This window comes from Saccostrea echinata, unplaced genomic scaffold, assembly GCF_033153115.1.
Source record: "Saccostrea echinata isolate AGI-Se365-2 ecotype Australia unplaced genomic scaffold, CSIRO_AGI_Sech_v1 ptg000009l, whole genome shotgun sequence".
Taxonomy (NCBI): domain Eukaryota; kingdom Metazoa; phylum Mollusca; class Bivalvia; order Ostreida; family Ostreidae; genus Saccostrea; species Saccostrea echinata.
In genome coordinates this window covers 39,481,241-39,493,748 of record NW_026889758.1, presented here as the reverse complement: position 1 = coordinate 39,493,748, position 12,508 = coordinate 39,481,241, and the positions used below count along the sequence as shown (strand labels likewise).

At 34.2% G+C, this 12,508-nt stretch overlaps 2 protein-coding genes across 2 annotated transcripts in view; one reads left to right on the top strand and one right to left on the bottom strand.

Annotated features, from left to right (window-relative positions):
• Positions 1-12,508, top strand: part of LOC133182373 (B9 domain-containing protein 2-like) — a 613,772-nt gene that overhangs the window by 506,173 nt on the left and 95,091 nt on the right. The window lies entirely within an intron of this gene.
• On the bottom strand, positions 151-6,246 carry LOC133183696 (uncharacterized). The gene is made up of 6 exons (XM_061318620.1): positions 6,149-6,246; positions 4,372-4,630; positions 3,519-3,740; positions 3,233-3,306; positions 2,774-2,852; positions 151-1,351 (listed from the first exon to the last, which is right to left on the bottom strand). Exons 2-6 carry the CDS (start codon positions 4,592-4,594, stop codon positions 1,116-1,118), a joined length of 834 nt encoding a protein of 277 aa, XP_061174604.1. The 5' UTR covers positions 4,595-4,630; positions 6,149-6,246; the 3' UTR covers positions 151-1,115.

Here is a 12,508-nt window from a genome sequence, read left to right as displayed (position 1 = left end):
ATGAGGAGAACTCTATAAATAGATATTGTTTGTTTTTGAAGAATAAATCATAATGAAATTAGTTATCAATGAAGTAAAAATTTACTATGAAAATGAATTATAAGTAAATGTTTTGTACATGTATACAGTTACATTTTTTAGAGCATTTTACAGAGTGGTGTATAATTTGAACATCAAAAACTCAACCAAAACAAAAAAAAAAAAAAAAAAAAAAAAAAAATTTTCAAGGATGAATACAAAATGAGTCATTTTATTTATTGCCAATCCTTGATTTTAGCTATATTTAAAGGAGGGGGGGGGGGGTGTAACAAGTAGTAGTTCTTTATTTCCTCACCATATTAAGAACTCTTTGTATAATACTGTAGTAAAATTAGATAAAAGGTATTACATGTACTAGTAAAAGAGATTTAATTGTCTGTGATCATAAAAAAATGAGAAACATGTATATGTCTTTCTAGTTATTCAAACATTAATATACCAGTAGGTACATACAATACTGCTGCATTATTATTATCAATTGTCAGTTCGCCATCAAAATTATTTTTATACAATTTGCAAAACACAAGTGACAGGTGTCATTCGTCAGTTTTTTACTTTCACAACAACCACAACTGTGCTGTCACTGCAGTAATGCTATAATGATACTGTCACTGACATCAGTTCCAACTAGTTTTTATATTACTTGAAAACCAATCTATTTCCTTTCAATTTCTCTTATCCTTTCAATTTGAAATATTATTTCTTAAAGAATCCCATCTAAGCTTGTATACTACTGAGTAAAAAATTTGTTCTCTTTTCTTGAATCCATGAATTGAAAAGCAATTTCTTTTACATTCTTCATTATGAAGTGTTTCTAAACTTTCACACCCTTTCATTATGGCACAAAAACATTTCCACTTTACAAAATCTTATCTTCTTTTTGGAGGATGAGGATACTGGTTTAGAACTGCATGAATTCTCCATGTAGTTATTAATGCAAATATTGGATTCAAATGTAATAAATATCCATGTAATGCATGTTTGTGATCAAGCCAAATGTAATCAGAATAGAAACATGCCAATCCAAAATATAAGCTTAGGATTTGTCCGGATATCGTACTCCGTACGTACGTAGATCAGTCTGCTTGAGCTGCCTTGGAAGAGAAACAGGACAACATTTTCCTGAGGGAGTTTTTCTTTTGGACTTTGACTTTTCCTTTGGGAATTTCTTGTTTATTGTCTTTGCTGGGAGATTCGTGGTTCTCTGTGTGAACAGTGATTTCTTCATTGTGAACACTGTTTGGAGAACTTGGTTCAGGTTTGAAGGGGGACTTTTCTTCAGGTTTTGAGGGGGTATTTTCTTCTTCTTTGGCTGAAAAAAAGAGAATCATAATAAATACAGAAGATAAATCATGCAGTACTTTTTTTTTCAGCATCTCAATTGTTTTAAGGACATAGAAAAATAAAAAATATGATGATGCAGAAGTACTTCACAGTACAGATTAAGTTTTAAGTAACAATATTTTTTTTATTCTAGTGGATTGTATAATAGCAGTATTTATTCTGTAACATTAGTAATTTTCTGCAAATAATAAATACTTTTGGTATTTTAATTACAAATATTGATGTAAACTATATATCACAGAAACGATTCTTTAATCACTTTAAAGAAAGTTTTTTCCCCCTTCCCTTCAAATTATAAATAAATTTATATCCTTTTTATGATTGATTTTTTTCACGTTTTATACTTGATCTTCCTTTATCAAAAGCCACAGAATATTCCTGATCAATGCAGAACCACAGTCACTTACAGTACTGATATGAGAAATTCAATATAAAAAATCAAATGGCTCTCAAATCATTCACATCATTGTGGAGAAAAATACTGGTGTAATTGCCTGATTGCTAGAACTACCATTAACAACAAAAATCAATCACCAGAGGTAATTTGGTTCCTGTATTTGTAGGTCAAATTTTAGTAGATTTCTGGGTTGTAGACGGGTTGGGGGTATCAAGTGTGATCCTTTTTTAATTCTATTTATTTAGGAGGGTTTTTTTGTTATTTTTGAATTACATGTACATGTATCTTTTTTTTTTTTGTAAGTGAATAGGACTTGTTTGAAATAAGTTCTCATTCACAGGTTGATACTGAGTTAAAATCAATAGAAATCGAGTGATATACTGCGACAGAAATACTGAATGTTGGTGGTGGAATATTTTTTTTATCATGAACCAAAGAAAAAGAAAAAAAATTGTCCAAAATAAAAAGAAATGAAAAATAGTCAGTACAAATTTTTTCTAGTAATTTGATTTTGAAAATTGATGTATTGATTATATAGATCAAATGGAGAGCTTCTCATTAGCATTGTGGTTTTAAAAACAATGAGTAGGGTTGAAGTGTTTTGTTTTGTTTTTTTTGTTTTTGTTTTGTTTTGTTTTTTTTTAACCTTAAAATATATATCTTAAGGGAGAAATCCTTCTCAGTGGAAAATAAATGAAGTGCATGTAATAACCAAGTAGCTTCATTCAGATAGAAGACACAAATTTAGTGTGCCTAAGTTCCTTGTTCATAAAAAAAGGCAAAGTAATAAACAAACTAAGGCTTCAGATTCAAGACCAGGATTTAAAATGCTGAAGACAACTGTGATGGTTTGGCACTTAGTAATTCCCTTTTTGTCACATAGAAAAACAAATGGGGAAGTAATGATGGGGTTGAGAGTGCAAGATGATGACAGTGAAATAAATCCATTCTGGGTATTGATTTTTCCCTGTCAAGGAGAGATTAATTAGGTACCTCTCTCTGATGTGAGAGAATCGTCAAATCCGTTGATAATTCCTTCATTTGGCTTCTCTTTTTCCTTTGTTTTACCTCTCTGAAAAGAAGATAAGATAGAGTGTGTTTATGAAAACTAAGGATTCCTTTAATAAATGTTTATCAATGTCCACTTCACAATAAGTGTTTTGGATAAACTTTTTATGATTAAAATCAATATCCAAATGCCAAGGTGAAGATTAGACAAAACAGTTTATCATAAACACTAAATGTTAATAGAATGCAGATATTTCGTTTTCATGTACACTGCTACCGGTTACCAAGAAGAAAAAATTCTTGTAAATTTTTTTTATGGCTCAAGGATTCAATGTTCTATTGCCTCCCATGAGGAAGGAAGTACATATTCAAAAAAATTTTATGTATATCAAAATCTCACTTATTGTTGTAATCATATTCACAGCCTTCTCAAGTTTGAACTACCTTGAAGATCCTATTGAGAACTTTTGAAACAGGTCCTTGCTTTGGACTTGATACTTTGGGTTTAGCTGCCTTTGCTGCAGTAAAAATGATAAAGTATACATAATTTTTCATCTAATAAAAACTGATTAAATTTTGCAGTAGAATCTTGTTAAATTCAGTATGTGTGTTAAGTCATAATTAGTGTTGGGAAACACCCAAAGTAATTGAATTATTCTTATCTAGCACTTAGGGAAATATCTAATATTTATGGACAAAAAATTTCAAACTGTTTGTAAATTTCCCTTACGTGTTGAGTCTTTTTCACATGTATTACTGATGGGTTCAGTCTTAGAAGGCGTCTGCAAGTTAGCACCAACAGCTGATTTATCAAGGGTGTCGTCTGCTCTTATACTCGCATTCTGACGTTCTTTTTCGATCTGATCACTGGCGTCTTTTATAATTCCGATGATGTAATCTTCCACCGACTGCAGAGTTCCATCGGGTAAACGTAATTTCACTGAATTTGTGTCTGAAATTAAAAAAATGAATAAAGATATACAGAACTAGAACACCCCCCCCCAAAAAAAAAAATTTCGATGTTGTCTGTTTACATTCATGGAAATCAAATACATGTATTCAAAACAGGACGGGTGTATACATTTCATTTATTCTGAACAATGATATCATCTGCAGGGGAAAAAATCGTTAGCTCATTAAATGTTTGACATTTATCACCACTGTGTTATCCCTTTTTGCTAAACATTACACTAGGTACTGCAGATCCCATTTTGACCATGAATGGCTATCTTTTCCATATGGATTTCAATGTTGCTGTTCGGGGTCTATTAACTCTGAACGCATTCCCCACCCTCTGAGTAATCAACGGCATTGAAAGCTTTAACACACTCTTCAAAAATCTATTTACGTGTTTTACATAACTATTATTTATCATATCTAACAAACTGTTTAGTTTATTTGACTGGAAGTTGTGACATTTTTATCTCATCGACTCTATTTAAACATTAGATGAATTGTTGCAGAAGTTAATGGAAATTGAGAGCGAGAGAAACATGTTATATTACTTTCATTATTAAGGGCTTAGATCTTACATTTTTCAGTCATTTATTTATTTTGAAAATATGTAATTGATCGAATTTTACCTAGAGAGTTTGTCGAAGCTTCCTCCATTTCTTTTGGGAATTCTGATTCGCTGCTGGCCAACCTGTCTTCCTGGGCGTCCGCGCTGGCAAGAGACATTCCACTTTTATCTAAAATTCCTTTTTCTCGTTGTTCTTTCTCGATAATTTTCCTCGCTGCTTCAATAATAAGAGATACGTACTCCGTTATCCCGATCGTTTGTCCATTATGTGTTACCATCGCCATGATTTCATCCGAAAACGTCAGAGGGCCCCGTTTCCACTAAAAAAAAAAAAGAAAGAAAAAAATTATTATGTTCGTCCTCTGTCAGTTCATTGCTGAAAGACTCCTCCTATAAAATTCTATACGTTTGTCAACGGACGTGACCAGGTTTGATTTACATGGCTCTATGCCTGCAGCTAAACAAAATAATTCTCTTGTGTACCAGGGAAAGGGTCGTAGTAGATATGGAAACGACAGGGTTTTTTCTTTTACTATTTTTAATCTTTCGTGAGATACTTCATTACTAAATTGCGTTCTTTATGAAAAATAAATAAATACGAAGTCATTACCACTGTAAATGGGTTTTGGGATGAGAAGAATAGTTCTTTTGCACGAAATACGTTTATTGATCTTTCATGAAGTTTAATTTTTCCCCCTTCGATGTAAGGGTTTGTCATGTATTCTGGCAACGTTATACAGTATGACTCTCTCTCTCTCTCAAAAACTACAGAAAAAATAAATTTGTACACTTAAATTATTTTTCGGATCCATCTCCCTAAGATTAATCTCAAAGACATTACATGTGATGGGTCAGTCAAGATATGCTGTACTTCATTTGTCATTCATGTGCTTTAGGAACTGAAGTATACAGTGGCCAGAATGATATATTATTGTGACCCCGATTTATTTAAGTTCATGCTGTCAACAAGAAGAAAGGCAAAAGGAAAAATAAATTTTAAAAAACCTTGATCTACGGACGAATATTGCTCACGATTTGCATTGCTATTTCAGACATTTTTCTTGTGTGAAACTTTTCCTTGTCGACGAGTATTATTATAAATAAATAATCCTACTGTAAGTCATTTCTCGGATAACTTCAGGAAAAAAAGGGAAATCTTGTATGAGTATATTATTTGAGAAAATTTTGAGTTATCTCGTAATCGGTTCAAAGGCATAAAAGGCACCACTAATTACCGTATGTAGATGACAAGTCTAAGGGGAGACAAAACTCTGCAAAAAGACACAATGTCATTTCCAGACGACAATTATTTCTCTTTAAATTGACCCTGAACCTAAAGGCAGGCAGCAAATGAATAATTACTATTGATTAGACGACACAACGAATGGTATATTCTTGTTCCGTAATATGGCCAGTTCAAATTAAGCTAGTTGTAAGAATGGCTCATCAGATAAGTCGTTAAACTCAATTTATAGCTAGATTGTGGACCATGCCTCCTCCGTGAAGGGGGTGTCCCTGAAGAGGATTCGTGGTATGTCATAAATCTGATCAAATAGACAGAGGGTTAATTACGGTCTCCTATCATTAAGTTGTGTTTAGATAGTCTACGTCAATTCATTGTTGTTGAGATAAGTCCAAGAAGATGAGAGTAGAATTGCGTTATGAGTTCTTGATATTACACCAAAAAGAAAGGAGCATTGAAAACTATATTGTTTACAAATCTATTAATTTTTCCTCGTTTTCCCCCGTCGAAAATATGTTCACTGTGTAAGAAGCAACCTTGAACAACCACTATTTTTATCAGTGCAATTTTTTAACCACTAAAGAAATTAACGTACCTTATAATGTTTTCTCAATACATGACTGGAGCAGTATATCGAAGAAAAAGGGTTAGTGGATGAAAATATCTTTTGACTAATTTGAGAGCTTTTAGATATACACAGCTCAAAAAAAAAAATCCGTCTGTAACACAATGTGTCTTTGTAACATTTCACATGCTCCGAGAACCCTTAGAATATTATATTTTTATACAAAGTGCTCATCAGTCAGCCACACTAAACATTAACTTCGACATCCTTATTCAAGTATTCCAACACCCACAGTCGTCTTTACACACATTTCGTAAATATTTTAGTTTTTTCCTGAGTAATATTTCCCTCAAGTGAATGTTATACCGCCCGCATCGTGCGAGCGTCAGTAGCTTTGATTAGCCACTTCACGTTTTGATATGAAGATTTTTTTTAAAAAAGTCCTGATGTGTTATAACACTTATATAAGCATGCTATAAAAAGATTTCTTATTTCTTATCCTTGAATTATGCATTGTCGATCACACGTGTGCCATACCAGATTTTTATACAGGAGAAAGACTCCTATTTCTTTTCGTATAAACAAAACAAACAGCTGAAGACCCAGAACACCCTGTATATTGTTAATATAAACCAGCTCTGAGTATAACAATTCCTTTCCTGCTTGTAAAGAGAAAAGTAGGTATTAAATTAGTACTTACATGTGCTCTTAAGTGAATATATGATTAAAACTCCCCTTGCAATCAATGGTTACCCGAAACGGTGCAGATCTAATGAATGAATGCACAGCTTTTAAATATGTCCAATAATTATATCGGCGATTTAACACCCCTTAATCCATCTCCTCTACTGAGTAGCCACGTGACCGGTAAATCAGGAATCATCGCCTTTTCTCTGCAATTTTCATATCCAGAAATCTCTAATGTTTTAATGTTTTTTGGATATCCTTTGGATAAGAAAGTCCTCGGGGTTTTTCCTTAGGGTATGGACAAAGTGCTATGATACTTTAAACTACAACATAAAAAATCGATGAACATGATAAGCCAGGTGTTATTATTGAGGAAGAAATTTATATGTCATTACTGCATAGTATTCAATAGAGAGGAATCCGTGTATAGTCGGCCTTTGGACTCCAAATCCTGCCATATAGAAGCCTATTATATAAACACATACCGATATTATTCCAAAGCCGAATACATTTAAAATTAAAAACATAATTCACGTATTTCTTGAATCTCGTGAATGACGATGATTAAACTGTTTGGCTGAATTAGATTTAATTCAGGAATGATAACTGTTTCCCCCCTTTGTAATGATTTTTTTTAAATCGCGGTAAAACGGTGTAAAAAGCAAGACAAATGATTAATGTAGTTAACATTCACATATAAATTAAGGGCGCTCTGGCGAAATTGCATGTGTATAATTTACCAAAAGGGGGAAGTACGTGTTACACTGTACTTGTAAATGAACAAAATAAATATGAATGCACATTAGAAAGAACAATCCAAATTAACCCAGTTGATATTAGTGTGCTAAGAAAAAATTGCTTTTTATTATATTAACCAAGACGTAGACTCTACATGCAGTAAAATAACCCAAAAGACCTGATCCTTCCATATATATGCATGTACTAAGATCCAAGTCTCCTAAGACAACATTTCCAAGGGTTCAGTCTAGTGCGAGGTTGGACAAGGGGGTGCATTCTCTACTCCTTACTCTCCTTCCCTACTATCTAATATCTCAAATATTTCATAAAATAGTTTTCAGAGGATTCCTTAGTTCTCTCTGCGTCTTTACAATAAAACAGCATGGCCGTAGGAACCGGGGGGGGGGGGGGCACGGGGGGCCGTGCCCCCCCCCCAATAATTTTGCCGATATATAGAATACTATAGAAAACATAGCTACTACATGCTTGTGCCCCCTCAATAATAACGTCTGGTGACCTTTTTTTTTTTTTTTTGCTTGTCAAGGAATTTTGGTAGTCGATAATGCCCCCTCAACTGAAAATGTATGGTTGTGGCCCCTCAAAGTGAAATTGCTTCCTACGGGCCTGAACAGTGTTGACTTTTAAACTTAAACAGACCCCTATTACAGCTAAAAATGACCTCTACTGAATTTTAGGTCAAAGGTCACGGTTACAAACTTGTATGATTTCAATTTGTTTCCGAAAAATATCTCACATAAAATTGTGTCGTTAAGTGGGGGCCAAAATTTCCCCGAATTAGTTTTTTTAAGACCAGGGCTGCGTTCAATATCGTAGCGGCTAACCTAAGCTAGGTGGTAGATATCTATCTATAGAATGTACAGCTAGCCTACCCGCTAAGTGTTAGATTTCGGATAAAAAAGATATCAGTAAGAACTCATTTTTGTAACAAAGAGTTTATTTCAAGCAAAAATATATGTGTAAATTTACATTTAATTCGATGAGATGTAGAAAACAACCCCTTTTTTGTTAAAATTCTGTGTTCTGCGAACTGTTAACTAAGGAGGCCATCTTGTATATGGTACTTAGCATCAAACATTTATGCTAACTCCCCCTACGTCGCAACTAGGCTAGCATATAGTTCAAAATCGCAGCTTTATGTAGAGGCTACGTAGCCGCTATACACTTTTGAACGCACCCCTGGATAGTTGTTACTAAATTTATACAAAGGAAGTACAGATCTAAGTTTCGTTTTTCACTTCATCGGGAATAATAATTTTGTGTTGTCATGACTTTTGCGTTAAAATATTTAAGAAATAAATAACAAGTTTTAAAAACTTCAATGGGAATTGAAGTGGGTCGGTCACGTGATCAAATCCTGTGAAGGCCGAAGGCCTTCTCAGAAGATTTGATCACGTACCGACCCACTTCAATTCCCATTGAAGTTTTTAAACTTGTTATTTATTACTTATATATACATTTGAGACGGACAATCGAATGTAATCGAATATAAATATTGCACTTACTGTACGTCGTAGAATTTGACAAATTACGCTAGGTGTAAATCGGCTTGAAAAGCGGTTACGCTTCAAATTCATCTGGCAAAGGATTGTTTTGAAGGGAATATTCTGTGAAAGGCTACTTGTGATCAATTATAGTGAGCATATTGGTGTCTGGAAATTTTTGTATTCATGAGAACCCATATTCGATGTTAAAAAAACACAAGAAACACGTCCGATGTTTGATACTAAAAAGTTGGAGGAATTTCGATCGGAAAGGGATGGATGGAGACACTTGTCCGGACCAGCTAACTTGAAACCAAGTACAAAATTTGATCAAAAACATAAATTCTACGATTTCAGTAAGGCATATTTATTAATTTATGATGTTGACATGGAGACACTGGCGACAGCTTACATTGTTAAGACAACGTCACAACGATCTCGATGATGGAGGTGTGCCTACCGAACTTCCAAAGTGCAGTGTTTGTCAGCTGTTTGTGGCGTGATTGCATTACATTGATATTTTTCAACAGATTTTCAAATTTATTGTGAGTAAAGTTTAATGAAAAAAAATTATAGCATTCAGAGGTCTGCGAGAAAAATAAGGGTAAATGTTGAGACTATGCAGCTCAGACATGAAACTTATAACACGTAGTTTTCTTTTCTCTATGTAAAATCGATCAAGAACTGTATTAAATACTCGTTTACATTGTAAATAAAATGATTATTATTTTACTTGCGTATTTTGTACATTTTTATGCATGAAAAACATGCTATATTGCTTAGTGGAGTAAGTCTTTTTAATAGAGATATTACTGCGCTGTGTGATTAGGTCACGTAATGACCTATGACCTTCGAAAAACTTCATACAGGTATGAAGATATTTGCTCTCTGCATGTTTATATAATAGAGAGATACCACAAATGTATATATATGCTTTTGAAATTATTTCAACTCTGTTTCAAGGTCAAACTTTATTATAATTTAAAGATTTTATTTGATTTTCGCTGACATTCCATGCGTCAGTCGTACACAAGATAGAACGAAGAATTTTCTTGAATTAAATACAACCCAATTTATTATGCATGGATAAATAAAGAAGAAATCTGCAGCCGAGATAAGAGACCTGGCTTTTGCGCGAGAAATGTTCGCTAGAGGTCATTCTGATTTGGTTTGCCAAGAGTTACAAATTTCCATGTCTTTTTCAACACCTTAAAAATAAACAGCTACCCTAAGGTCATTCATTCAGTGTCATTAAGTTTGACTCACTCTCTCTCTCTCTCTCTCTCTCCAAGTGATAGACATTTCTGGCTTATGAAATGCAAGAACAAAAACCGTATCAGTAACTTAATTCTTTCGGGAAAATGAGAAGGGGGAAGAAATTTATTCTTGGGGGAAGGCGAAATTTATTCTGGAAACGTTAATTTCTTATGCAAAAGTAACACAAACCTTGCATGCGCAGATCTAGGGGATATGTAAGGAGCCCCCCCCCCCTCCACTGAAATTCTTTCTCAGTATTTAGCCTGCTACCAGTTTTAAATGGAATGTATCTAATATTATCAATAAATTTACTTGGCGCATTGGATATGATGAATTAAATAAGCGGAACTGCTTCTACATGTACATGTATATTATTATACCCCCCGCAAACGAAGTTTAGGGGGGGTATATTGGAATCACCATGTCCGTCTGTTTGTCCGTCTTTCTGCTCTAAAGTCACAACGTAAGGAGTTGATCCTTACGTCACGGGTTCGAATCCCACTATGGGACGTGGAGACTGGTCCTTCGGAGCAAACCGTATTTATAAACCGAGGTCCCGTGTCGCAGTAGGTACTAGGACGAAAAAGATCCCTCACTGCTCTATGCCCCTGAGTGCGAGTATAAGTCCAAATTTGCAGCCCTCCACCAGTAAATGGTGGCGTCTCCATATGAGTTAACAATTCTCGAAAGGGCGTTAAACAACAAACAATTAAAAAACATCTACTACTGAGCTGACCTTTAGCCCTTGGTGTCTTCTGTTCATCTAGCATTTTTCTAGCATATTTTGGATAAGACAGGTAATCTTCAAAATATTATCGTCTTTTGACTTCCTCTGACAGCCAGCGATAGACTAACAAATGGTATGTATTGTTATGGAAGCACGCACGTGTATACGTGTCAATTGCTATTATTGCGAGGGAATAGTCGAAGTACAAGTATTTTCGATAAAACAGAATACATTGCTTTTGTGACAATATGCATTTTGATGGGTCTTCTTGTTGATGCCTGAGTTCGTGAACAGATCGACATCGAACAGGAAACTGTAATGTTGATCCAGGCGATGTAAAAATAATTAAAAAAAAAGACTATGTTAATCTGTGATAGTGAAGCATAATATTTCCTCTGTTCTTGACTGAAATACGGGAATAAACGAAGGTAATTGTACAACGGTGCATTTACCATAAAGTGGTGTCACTGCCCCAACATCGAAATCGGAAATCTATACAGCCGGATTACGGTTGAGGCAAGAGAGAAAGGGACAAAGTGAAGTAATTTATTCAGGAATGCATGTTTTCATCTCTCAGGTGGATTATGCGGATGTTTATAAACCGAATTCATACATGGCATTTAACGCCATTTCAAATTTCTCTATGTTAAGCACCGTCATTTGAACATCCCAACAAATCAAACTGAACGATCCGGAGAATTTAATCTATACATATACTACTATTATTTTAAATCCAACTAATCCTTTCCTCGAGATAAAGACAATAAGAGAAAACTATACACTTTTTTATTATTTTTTATGAATGATAATATGACGCTAAACGGAGAAAAAAATGGAATGGCCTAATTATAATATTTCAACTTTCGGTGTAACATTTGAAAATGATTTGAGGGTTCATTTTCACCGAATTTTGAGCTTGATCCTGCAATTGAAATTACTACTCGCATTATTATGCAGATAAAATGTGTTTACACTAAAGGACATACGCAACGTAGTTTGAACTTTATTGTCCTTTTCCCTGGAGTTGAAGAGTTTCGATACTTAAAGGAACAGTGTGCTACATTTAAATGTCTATATATGATGTTGTACACTTCTAAATCAAGTTTGGATAAACAAAACATCTAGAATATATGTTCAATAATTTTTGTATATTTTTCTTTGAATTATACAAGAATTTTCATCAATTGATATCTTTTCAAAAACTCTGGTAATGCATGCTGATTTTTTGTCTATGAATATCTGATGGCACTATAATATTAAATTAAGAATATCTTGAAAAATTATCAGTGGGTAAGGTACTTTGCGTATGTCCTTAACATTCTGATTGTATACACAAGTCATCCGAAGGAGCACACGGCGGTTGTGACCGGTCGACACAGGATGCTTACTCCTCCATGGCACCTGGTCCCACCTCTGGTGTTTTAGAGGTCCGTGTTAGCTCTGCTCCCAATTTGTACTGTTTCAATGGACTTTTGAGCT

Excerpts from the sequence above, each read along its gene's own strand:
- LOC133183696 (XM_061318620.1), bottom strand. The coding sequence starts at position 4,594 with ATGGCGATGGTAACACATAATGGACAAACGATCGGGATAACGGAGTAC. Across the intron at positions 3,307-3,518 it reads ATGTGAAAAAGACTCAACAC|CAAAGGCAGCTAAACCCAAA; the intron begins GTAAGGGAAATT and ends TTTTTACTGCAG. Across the intron at positions 2,853-3,232 it reads TTCTCAATAGGATCTTCAAG|AGAGGTAAAACAAAGGAAAA; the intron begins GTAGTTCAAACT and ends TCTTCTTTTCAG.